At 41.9% G+C, this 12,468-nt stretch overlaps 1 protein-coding gene across 1 annotated transcript in view; it reads right to left on the bottom strand.

Annotated features, from left to right (window-relative positions):
• The window catches only part of LOC307174523 (NACHT, LRR and PYD domains-containing protein 3-like), a gene marked incomplete at its 5' end in the record, with an annotated part of 54,587 nt that extends 44,516 nt beyond the window's left edge, over positions 1 to 10,071 (bottom strand). Inside the window, 7 exons of the mRNA XM_079898386.1 lie at positions 975 to 1,148; positions 3,402 to 5,156; positions 5,554 to 5,670; positions 6,225 to 6,327; positions 6,761 to 7,345; positions 8,982 to 9,083; positions 9,975 to 10,071. Of these exons, the coding sequence (XP_079754512.1) occupies positions 975 to 1,148; positions 3,402 to 5,156; positions 5,554 to 5,670; positions 6,225 to 6,327; positions 6,761 to 7,345; positions 8,982 to 9,083; positions 9,975 to 10,071 (2,933 nt within the window). The remainder of the gene's footprint in view (positions 1 to 974; positions 1,149 to 3,401; positions 5,157 to 5,553; positions 5,671 to 6,224; positions 6,328 to 6,760; positions 7,346 to 8,981; positions 9,084 to 9,974) is intronic.
• Between the last annotated feature and the right edge of the window lie 2,397 nt (positions 10,072 to 12,468).

Raw genomic sequence — 12,468 nt, 5'->3', positions numbered from 1 at the left:
TCCAGTGTAATCTTTCTTTGTAAAAACTGAAGTATACATTTTATCATACATATTTCAAAGTTAAGGTTTCATTAGTTTGAATATAGCCTACATTGGAACAAACACTATAATAACATATTAGCTGATGACTTTATTTTTGACAAAACATAATATATATATATATATATATATATATATATATATATATATATATATATATGTGTGTGTGTGTGTGTGTAATGGGGTCACATTAAAACATAATGAGCTGAAAGAGAACGACTGACATCTCTCTCTTTTCATACATATTACGTAAACTGAGAATATTTGTTTTTTTATAGAAAATACATTTAAAATTCATTTAAAAGAAGAGAATTCAAGCTTCATGCCTGTGTGTCTGTTTGCCTGTTTGACGGAGTATTCGCTGAGTTACAGTTCATTTTCGGACGCGTTTCAGAATGGACTTCACTGACAGAGAGTAGGCAGAACTCGCATCATGTTTATTTTTCTTTATTTGGCGAAAAGCACAACGGTTTGTTTTTATTGTGAGTATACACAAAAAAATACACACTTAACAGGGTCGATTGATGTATAACAAGAGTATGTAAGATCAAAATCAACAGAGTATTTTGAGTCTCTTTTGCACTGATAAGGAAAAAAGCGAGCAGATCACGCCGGCGTGATTGCTGACCTCAGGGGGTTAAACAACAAAATTATCTATCAGACATTTTTTTTTTTGTCTCGTTTTTGTTTATTTTGTTCATTATTGACCATATGAAGAAAATAGAGGAGGATGTAGACACATTTATACAATCTTACCACAGTTTCTCCAGTTTACAGTGACACATTTATTAAAAAATAAGAGAAAGCAATATTGTGTTTATTTTACTCCCCCCCTGCTGTACCAAACCGTGACTTCAATGCCGAGGTATGCACCAAACTGTCATGTTTATGTACCGTTACACCCCTAATGTTGACATATTTATATACAATCTTACCACAATATCTCCAGTTTACTGTGAAGATCCTTCAGTCCATCAGAGAGCAGCTTCACTCCTCTGTCTCCTAGTTTATTCTCAGACAGATTCAGTTTTCTCAGGTGTGAGGGGTTTGATCTCAGAGCTGAAGCCAGAGCAGCACAACCTTCATCTGTAACACCACAATACTTCAACCTGTAGAGATTAAAGATACATGGTGAACTGAAACCAGCTGTAAACATAGAATAAAAAGTGTAAACTACAAATGTGATTTCTAGAGACAGTAAAACATCCACATAAACATCATTAGATGACAAATAGCATCAATATATAGAAAAAAAAACACTGTTAAAGACACTGTTGCTGTTTGCTGTCAGTTTTGATCCACGTCACTGTAACGACTAAGACAAGTCAGACACACGTATTTGTTATAGTTTAACAAATGATATTTAAAACTCACTCTGGGATCTGTGGCCCCATCCCCCCAAACAGGGCAAGAAGGTCTTAGTTACCATGACCACAATCAGATAAGTTGGTTTTATGACTGTTAGCAATGTGAACAGGGGCCTCTGCCACAAGACCTACAGACATTAGAACAGACTTTCCTGCATTAATTTATCGATGAACTGATTAACATGAAATTAACATGCATCCCAGAACATTTTGTGAATGATTTACTGTCTTGTGTTGTGTCCTTTAATACTATTATCTTTTGATACAATTATCTCTTTGATACTATGTATTTTATTATAGAACCAAATTATATATATAACATGTTTGGTCTCTATAAATTGGTGCTTTGAAGATCGGAATGATTGTGTACATGATATGCCGATAGCTGCTCAACATATTAGTATTACAAGAATCTTTCTTAGTTTCGTCATCAGAAACCAATCCAGCTGCACATGCAAATGAGCATGCTTAAAATAAAGATTCATAAATCAACCACAGAGGAATTTTCCCGCTTGGAAATTCCACCCTTCTCATTGGTCAAGCAAACCCGGAGAGGTGGGGCCTTTCTCAGGCTTTATTAGAGACAAATTCACAGTGACCCTCCTCTTTCTTCTTCTGGCTCTCTACTGCTGCTTCTTCTGGGTTGATGTCTGTGGGGACCCCCCCACACCGGGGCCCAAAGGCCCCAGCAGGCTGTGACCACCGTCTGCTTTGCTTTCACTCTCCCAAAGAAGTCAGACTGTATTTTCTTCAATCCAACTCAGAAGAAAACTACAACCTTACCATCAATGAATGGGCAACGATCAACTCTTGGCCTTCTCGTTACGTTCAGGGTGCCGTGCTGTCCAGCGTGGCCTCAGCAGGCCCCAGGGCAGCAGGCCTCGACTCACAACCAGCCATGTGCTCATCCGGAGAGAGAGGACTCTCTCTCCACCACAACAGAATCAAGGACAACCTCAGGAGTTCAACGTCTTCATTCAATGCAGAAGAAGTCCATCGCAACTGCCACCATTTGCGCTGCGTGTCCTCTCCGGCCCAGAGCCGACAGGCCACAATCTGCACTCTAGCCATGAGAACAGAGTCGAACTAACCATGCAAGTTCATCATATCTTTTTCATCCAACGGAGAAGAAAACGATCACAACTTTAACATTTGACACTCACGGAACCAAAAACTTTTTGGTTCTTTTCAACAACTTCAAGAATTGTGTCCACTGCACAGACCATGAAAGTATCAATTTAATGAGGTGCTCTGAAAATTATAAACTGATGGTTAATGTCATTGTTAAATAGATCTTTTCCATAGTTCCATTTCCTGCTTCCGGTTCCATATCACTCATCATTTTACCTATGTATGTATGTATGTGTGTTTGTTTAATTTAGTTATGTTTGTGATTTAGTTAATAAAACTTGTGCACAATATGTATTTGGTTCTGATTCTCTGCTTGCAACAAAGTCCATTTTACGATCTTGATCTTGTTACAGGCTCTAAGCGCCGTACATGCTAAGAAATAATTATTTTTTGGTGGCCACGAAAGATACGCTTTTCTTAGAATAAATTAATAATCAAAAGAGACCCAAAGAAACTGATTCATTGATTGTAATATTAATTTAGCTACATCAAGTTAATACAATTAACTGACCCAAATATTAATAATTAATCATAAAAAGTTATGAGCTATTATTCATATTTCCCCTTTGAGCTAACTCGTTACATCACATTCAATCCTTCATCACGTCTCACACACGGACCTCTACAGTCATCAGCTCTCTCTCTCTCACACACACACACACACACACACACACACACACACACACACACACACACACACACACACACACACACACACACACACCTCCTCAGCTGCTTTAGTAAGTGTGTCTCACATGTACCAGATAATGCACCACTTGTGTTGCTTTAGTTAGAAAGCACCTGCTAAAATCATAAATGTGATCATGTTTTATCAGTGTAGTGATTGTTGTCAGAGTGACTTACTGAACTGATCTGAATTCTTTAACCACAGGCAGCATCTTCTGAAGAACTTCATCTGCTGTATTTTGTGCTCCAATAAACTCTTTTAGATTAAAATCATCCATCTTCTGCTCTGATGTCAGCAACACATAAACCAGAGCTGACCACTGTGAAGAGGAGAGTTTGGTTTCTCTTATTTCTCCAGATGTCAGATAACGTTGGATCTCCTGCATCAGTGAATCATCACCCAGTTCATTCAGACAGTGGAACAGATTGATGGATCTCTCTGGAGAGCGATTCTCAATGATCTTCTGTTTGATGATCTGAACTGTTTCCTCTTTGTTGTAGGAGCATCTTCCAGTCTGTGTCAGTAGGTCTCGTAAGAGAGTCTGATTGGACTCCAATGAGAGACCCAGAAGGAAACGCAGGAAAAGGTCCAGATGTCCATTCTTACTCTGTAAAGCCTCATCCACAGCTCCCTGATGCAGGCCAGGCAATGGATTAAATCTCTTCCAATTTGCATTTATACAGTTGTTTGTAAAGTACACGTGTGCATATAGAGCTGCTAGATGTTCCTGGATGCTCAGATGAACAAAGCAGAAGACTTTCCCCTGACATAAGCCCAACTCCTCTCTGAAGATCTGAGTGCACAATCCTGAGTACACTGATGCTTCTGTCACATCAATGCCACACTCTCTCAGGTCTTCCTCATAGAAGATCAGGTTGCCTTTCACAAGCTGCTGGAAAGCCAGTTTTCCCAGTTTGACAATCATGTCTTCATCTTTCACTCTCTTCTCATAGTCCTTCTCATGTTTGATGTTGGTCTGAATGATCAGGAAGTGTGTGTACATTTGAGTCAGAGTCTTGGGAATCTCTCCTCTCTCTGCTTCACTCAACATCTTCTCTAGAACAGCGGCTGAGATCCAGCAGAACACTGGGATGTGGCACATGATGTGGAGGCTCCTTGAGGACTTCAGGTGTGTGATGATTGTATTGGCCAGACTCTGATCATTGATTCTCTTCCTGAAGTATTCCTCCTTCTGTGTGTCACTGAAGCCTCGTACCTCTGTCACTCGATGGACACACTCAGAGGGGACGAGATCCGCTGCTGCTGGTCTGGAGGTGATCCAGATGAGAGCAGAGGGAAGCAGATTCCCCTCAATGAGGTTCATCAGCAGCTCGTCCACTGAGGCTGATTCAGATATATCACACAGTTTCACTTCGCTCTTAAAGTTCAGAGACAGACAACACTCATCCAGACCATCAAAGATGAACAACACTTTATATTCTTCACTGGATATTTCCATTCCTGATGCTTCAGGGAAGAAGACATGAAGAACATCTGAAAGACTGAGTGTTTTGTCCTTCATCAAGTTGAGCTCTCTGAAAGCAAGTGGAAATATGAGGTGGACGTTCTGATTCTCTGTCCCTTCAGCCCAGTCCACAATGAACTTCTGCACAGAGACTGTTTTTCCAATGCCAGCGACTCCTTTTGTCAGCACAGTTCTGATGGGTTTGTCTTGTCCAGGTAAAGGTCGAAAGATGTCATTGCATTTGATCGGTGTGTCCTCTGTTCCTGCTCTCCTGGACTGTGTCTCAATCTGTCTCACCTCATGCTCATTATTGATCTCTCCACTTTCACTCTCTGTGATGTAGAGCTCTGTGTAGATCTCATTCAGGAGTGTTGGGTTTCCTTGCTTTGCTGTTCCTTCATACAGACACTGAAACTTCTTCAGCAGATTTGATTTGAATCTGGTTTGGACCAGTTGAGAGTCACGACTGAAAGATTAAAATAATAGATTACAATATGAATTATAGATGTGAAAATAAATAAACACTGTATTATTTTAAAAGTAATTTATTAATTTGGCTAGTGTGACTACAGTGAGTTGGAATAAGTGGTCCAAAGCATGGATGTAAACAAATACTCTGGTTTTGAGGGTTGATTTATAACTGTCTGTCTAAAAAAAAGGAAGAAAAGATACATCCAAATTCCCTCCAAAAGGTGCAGGATCAATACAAGATATTTGCACACAAAAAAACAGCAAAGTTAAAAAAAAAAAAAAACTGACGAAGATCTTTTTGAGCGAATTGTTGCTGTTTTATTTTTCAAAATAAAGGAAATGGTTAAACTGATTTTTCATGATTATTATCTGTCCAAACTAAAATATTGTACCTCGGATCAGTTGATGTGTGTTTTTCCTTAAATGTTACTAATGTGTCCATAGACTGGTCACTCTTCATGGACACACAGCTGGACTCCGGTGAGTTTGATCTCTTCACATGGAATTCACTTTAATAGAAGAGAGACAATAGAATAGAAATATTAGAATATGGAGAATATGAAAATCTCCGGTGAGATTGATCTCTGACTGTATAATTGACCAAAATAATTAATGTAGTTAAAGGGATAGTTCACCCAAAAATGAAAATTACCCCATGATTTACTCACCCTTGAGGTGTAAATGACTTTCTTCTTTCAGACGAATATAATCACAGTTATATTAAAAAAGATCTTCTAAGCTTTATAATGGCAGTGAATGGGTGGGGGTTGGGGCTTTTTTTTAAGCCAAAAAAGCGCATTCATTATACAGGTTACCATGGGCTCAATAAAGGCCTTCTGGCTAGCTTCTGGAAGACAGCCTACGCAAGACGACTTACACCAAAAGAGTAACACTTGACGATGTATGACGAAGGATGTAGGAGTATCGCAAGCTTTGACGCCTCTGTTACGCCATTATAAGGGAGCAACAATGAAGGAGGAGGAAAACGTTTACGGCGGTTACAATACTCTTTTTATTTTCACATTCTTCATAACAAAGACTGTCTCTCAAGTTCTCGCAATACGCCGCAATGCCGATCAACATCTCGGTCCTGGCCAGGGATCGATGTGACAGAATGGAACGCTCAATGAGGACGCCAAACAGGAAGCTCTTATTGACAGGCACACCTGTGCACCGGTGCACCCAATCCACCTGATTACTTCAGCTCTGCAGCGCACCTGTAGGAGGAGCAAAACACACCCAGACACGGCAAAGGCGACAATACAAAGTATACAGCCGTCACACAAAATGTTCTACAATGGTGCCCTAGACAGTGCATCGGCCACTATATTTTCTGAGCCCTTCAAATGTCTAACATCTAAATGAAAGGGCTGAAGAAACAGGCACCAACGCATCAGCCGTTGATTTGGATTTTTAAGAGAATGTAAAAATGTAAGCGGATTATGGTCACTATAAACTATTACCGCTGAGCTGTTCCCACCTACACTTCGAAATGTTGTAATGCTAAAATTAACGCAAGCGCCTCCTTTTCAATTGTGGAGTAGTTCCTTTGATGACTATTAAACTTCCGCGAGAAAAAACAAACCGGCCGCTCAATACCTGCATCATCCTCTTGAATTAACACTGCCCCTGCTCCCTCTTTACTGGCATCTACCTGAATCTTAAAAGTTTTCTCCAGCTGAGGTGCCATTAGGACAGGTATCGTAGTTAGTAACGATTTCACTGCCTCAAAGGCATTCTGACAAGACTCAGACCAAATGAACAAGGCTTTAGCTTTCAATAGGTCCGTTAAAGGGGCAACGACCGTAGAGAAGTTCCTACAGAAACAGCGGTAGAAACCCACCAGACCCAGAAAGCTCATTAACTCCTTTTTAGTGACCGGAACAGGATATTCATCTATTGCTCTCACCTTCTCCCTCACTGGACGCACCTGTGTCGTTTGGGTTGGAACATCCGAAAACAGCTCCGGGAACTCAGAAAGCAAACTAATCAATTCTTGACTTTGCGTCGCGTCTAAATGTTTAAGATTGGAAGACAGATTCTTCAACGTTTCAGAATTCTTTAAACGACCCAGTAACACACAGTCATCAGGAGATTCTATTTCGTCCACAGGCATACTCATCATGTCCTGTGAAACACCTGACTGAGGGGAGCTGTCCACTAGCACCACAAGCGCCACTGGCACTGAGACCGGTCGGTTTCGCTGATAATAAGGCTTAAGGAGATTTACATGACAGACTTGGGATCTCTTTCTTCGGTCTGGCGTCAGAATCGTGTAATTATCCATGGCCCCGCAATGTATTATCTCATATGGCCCGGTATATTTGGCTTGAAACGGGGAATCTATTACAGGCAGAAGCGCAATGACCTGATCTCCTACACTAAACTTCCGATTTTCAGTGTAACGGTCAAATAACTTTTTAATTTTCCCCTGAGTTTTATTTAAACATTTCCCAGCTAACTCCCCAGCTAATGAAAGCCGACGACGAAAACCCAGCACGTACTCTGAAATTTTTTTCGGTGGTTCTGAATCAACCCATTGATCACGCAAGACAGCTAATAACCCCCGGACTTTGTGTGCAAAAACCAGCTCGTTTGGGCTAAACCCAATGCTCTGCTGCGTAACCTCTCTGGCTGCCAACATCAACCACGGAAGACCCTCTTCCCAGTCCCGCTGCATTTCCAGGCAGTAGGCTCTCAATAGTGATTTTAACGTAGAGTGAAAACGTTCGAGTGCCCCTTGGCTCTGGGCGTGATACGCTGTTGACAGATTGTGTTTAATACCCAGCTCGAAAAGTACCTCCGCAAACAACATCGAAGTAAAATTACTTCCTTGGTCCGCTTGAATGATTTTCGGTAACCCAAAAATAGACACGAACTGAGTGAGCACTTTCACAATAGATTTTGTATTTATCGAGCGCAATGGGTACGCAGCTGGATAACGCGTAACTTGACACATGACTGTCAACAGGTACTCACTTCCAGCTTTCGAACGAGGAAGAGGACCAGCGCAATCAATAATAAGATGTTCGAACGGTTGACATACAGGCGGAATTGGACGCAGAGGAGCCGGTTTTAACGACTGGTTCGGTTTGCCGGTAAGCTGGCACGTATGACAGGTCTTAATAAAAATAGGCAACGTCCTTTTTAATACGAGGCCAGTAAAAGTAGCGAAGAATTCTGTCATACGTTTTCTGAACACCAGCATGACCGGCGAGCTGATCGTGAGCCATTTTCAAAACTATCAAACGAAACTTTACTGGTATCACAACCTGAATGACAGACTCTCCCATACCATCAACAGCATGCGGGGACCACTTTCTCAGTAACACATTCTGTTCAATAAAAAAGCCTTGCGCTCTGTCACGAATTTCAGTGCTGTCAACAACCTGTTCAAATTGTGGTTTTAATGTTTCATCATTTTGCTGTTCAATAGACAACTCTTCCCGAGAAACCACAATGGGATAATCACTCAAAACGAAACACGATTCAGCGTCACTGATTTTCTCTTCAGCCCTAGGTTGAACACCAGAACGAGTCACTGCACACGCGACGAACACTTTCGGATACTGCTGCGCACTGTCATCCGGACCATCAATACAGGACGGTGTATCAGTCACAACCAGAGAGGGCGATTGATTAACCCAAACGCGTCCGCCGGCTAAGTTATTTCCGAGGATCAGTGAAACGCCATCAACAGGTAGAATAGGTCGTATACCAAGATCCACCACCCCATGCACTAGTTCACAGGTCAAATCAACTTTATGCAGAGGTACGGATAATGTATTAAGCCCAATGCCACGAATCAAAAGCAAGCTACCAGTGTGCGACTCAGTTGAGAAGGGCAACACAGACTCCAAAATAAACGACTCGGATGACCCCGTGTCCCGGAGAATTTTCACTGCTACTTTCTCAACACCACCTGGAAGCGACACAAAACCATTAGAAATGAATGGTTCAAATAACTGCTGGTGATTCTCTACATTCTTGGGTGCCACCACCGGTATTCCTTTCAAAGTACCAGCCTGATGTAATACAGGAACAGAAGCAGCCAGGACAGCAGGCTTCGCTGAATGGGCGTGTCTAACAAATTTTGACTTAAGCACTGGACAATTTGACTTCCAATGTCCTTTACCCAGACAGTAGTTACAGTTATCATAGTCATTCAGTGTTTTTTTCACAAAACACCTGGCTGGACCCATAGGAACAACGGAAGAATTCCCCCGTGTATGAACCTGACGTTCACTGAATTTTTCAGCACGGGGCTTATGAATAAGTTCCCAGTCATCCACCAGCAGTGCAGCTTCTGAAGCAGTTTTAACCTGACGTTCCGCAACATAAGTAGCTAGCATCTCGGGAAGTGTATTTCTGTATTGTTCAAATAAAATTAACTCTCTCAGCCTATCCATTGTTGTACTATCTGCCGCTGTACACCAACGATCAAACTGCACAGTCAATTCTCTTACGAACTCAACATTTGTTTCATTCACCTTTCGCTGTAACGTACGGAACTTTTGCCGATAACTCTCTGGCACACGCTCATTAATCTTTAACACCGCCGCCTTAATGGCTTCATAATTCTGGCTGTTAGCATCAGATAGCGTAGAATAGGCTTGTTGGGCTTTACCTGTTAAAACGCACTGAAGCAGCATAGCGCGTTCAACATTACTCCATTTATACGCTGCTGCGACTCGCTCAAACAGAAGAAAAAAAATCTCCACCTCAGCCTCATTAAACGGCGGTACCAAACGTAAATTATGAGCCACACTCAGTTTCGTCGAATCAGTATCAAAACCTGCACCCACCGGCTTACCTTCTTCGTGTAACTCTAGTCGACGCCTTTCAATCTTTAAACGCTGTTGCTCTAACTCTTGCCGGCTTTTCTCCAACTGTAGCTCCATTTGGACCATCTCACATTCCAAGCGACGCTTCTCACACTCAGTATCACGTTGTATCAGCAACAACTCTTTCTGCTGCTCAAATGAAAGAGTGCTTAAAGCAGACAACGGAAGAGTAGTTGGAATAGGCGTACTTACGGCAGGCAACGCAGCTGAATCAGGCAATTTAGATTTTCCTCTCAAGATTTTAAGATCACACAGCGCAGTTTCAAGGACTAGCTTAATTCCGTCTTTTGACCTTTTCTGATTATAAGTTAGCTCGATTTTATAATGCGCAGCTAGCTCTAACAATTGCTCTTTGGTCATTTCCTCTAACAATTCCTCAGACGGAGACTGAGAAAATGTCTCAATAACATCGGTCGCCATAATTACCAATAATCGCGCTTATAAAACATACGCTCATCAAATATTTCGCACAAACAAAAAAAAAAAAAAATTTTTTTTTTTTTTTTTAAGTAACAAATCAGGGTTTATTTAAAGAAACTAAACCATCCATTTAAACTAAATAAACCCTAGTCTTCAGTTGGCCCAAGACCGGGTACTTACGCACTAAATCCCGCAAGTTTGGGAAGACGACCAATTGCCGAGTCGCCCCCCAAACCTCGGATGTGCCCCCGAGACCACTGCTCTAAGCCCCGAGCCAACCAAAAATAACAAACTAAAATAAGAAACTACGTGCCCAAAGACACGCACTAAACCTACCCGGAAGGTTTGTTCTTTAAATACTCCCAACAAGTTATGTTATAGAGCCTAACTAATTAATGGAGCATTCCAACTTTTCAATTTACAAATAGGCGGATAATATACAAATATATTCAATTCAAATATCCTACCTTTTACCCTCCTTCAAATACAACGTTTTTTCAAAATCATTCGCACGAATCTAAACACAAATTTAGTTCGACGAGCCTCCAATTGTTACGCCCTTATAAGGGAGCAACAATGAAGGAGGAGGAAAACGTTTACGGCGGTTACAATACTCTTTTTATTTTCACATTCTTCATAACAAAGACTGTCTCTCAAGTTCTCGCAATACGCCGCAACGCCGATCAACATCTCGGTCCTGGCCAGGGATCGATGTGACAGAATGGAACGCTCAATGAGGACGCCAAACAGGAAGCTCTTATTGACAGGCACACCTGTGCACCGGTGCACCCAATCCACCTGATTACTTCAGCTCTGCAGCGCACCTGTAGGAGGAGCAAAACACACCCAGACACGGCAAAGGCGACAATACAAAGTATACAGCCGTCACACCTCTCACGTTTCAAACAAATATGGCTGGCCAACAAACTCAACCTCCTCCCACATTTCTCTTTAAAAATTCCCGTTTAGACTTCTGATTCATGACCGGTGTTTTGTTTTGCTCTATCATCTGTAGGGGTGTGATGAGATCTGGTGTGACAAGATCTCGCGAGACTAAAATGTCGTTGATTGAAACCATGACTGTCTCGCGATATCACCATGACGGAGCCTGAGGGTGAAATTAGCATAGAACATGCCACCGCTACATTCACATTACATTACAGTGTCCATCGCGTCACCACCTCCACTGAGCACTCCCTAAACACAGAGTACGTGCGATCGCGAATCTGGAAATGAAAGTGAAACGCGAGCTCCCTGATGCGCAAAAATTAGGCTACATAAAATAGTCTGTCTCCCATTATCAAACCTATCTCTGGATTGTGTAGTTGTGCCTCTTGTCTCTGTTTTGGTCTCTGTTTGTACTTTTAATATTGGGAGAGTATTGCAACGTCTGAAGAACGACAGACAATGGAACTTTTAATCGGAACGCAAGAACAACTGTACACAAACGCACCAGCCTAACTCACTGACTCGCTCGTTTCTCTCTACTTGCCTTTTCTGACCTCGCCGCATTAACCCTATAACTGCCGGTGCAAAATAAAACAGCAATTTCACAACAATTATAAAGAGTCAGTGCGCTACAGTACTTTGATTTGGTTGCACTTGAACTTATTGTTTGCAATTAAAGCTGCCGTCGACCAATTTTTTTTTAATCATATTCACTGAAACCGACACTATGCTCCGACAGAACAACATAAATCAGCTGGTTTTAGAAAAAAACCCGCTGTGGCAAGGGGGGCTTGGTCTAGCGAGGTCTGTGACAGGAGAGAGGATCGGGAGACAGATGCGGCGTAAGTGGGTTAAATGCAAATGACAAACACCTGTGTCTTGTTTCAGTGATTGGCGTGGAGAGACGGGGAAACATCAACATGAGCGCGCAGCACATCAACATGAGCGTGTAGCACGGAGTGTGGACCGTTGACTGTGGACTGCTGACGAGAGCGCACGAGAGAGAGAGAGCCGAGTGTGAGAGTGCGAGAGTGCGAGAGCGCGAGACCGCTTGAGGGAGTTAACCCTTTATGGACTGGGAGAGAATTATTTGAG

This window comes from Squalius cephalus (assembly GCF_949319135.1).
Source record: "Squalius cephalus genome assembly, chromosome: 17".
Taxonomy (NCBI): Eukaryota; Metazoa; Chordata; class Actinopteri; order Cypriniformes; family Leuciscidae; genus Squalius; species Squalius cephalus.
Note: the sequence above shows the minus strand (reverse complement) of the source record. Positions and strands in the feature narration are given on the sequence as shown.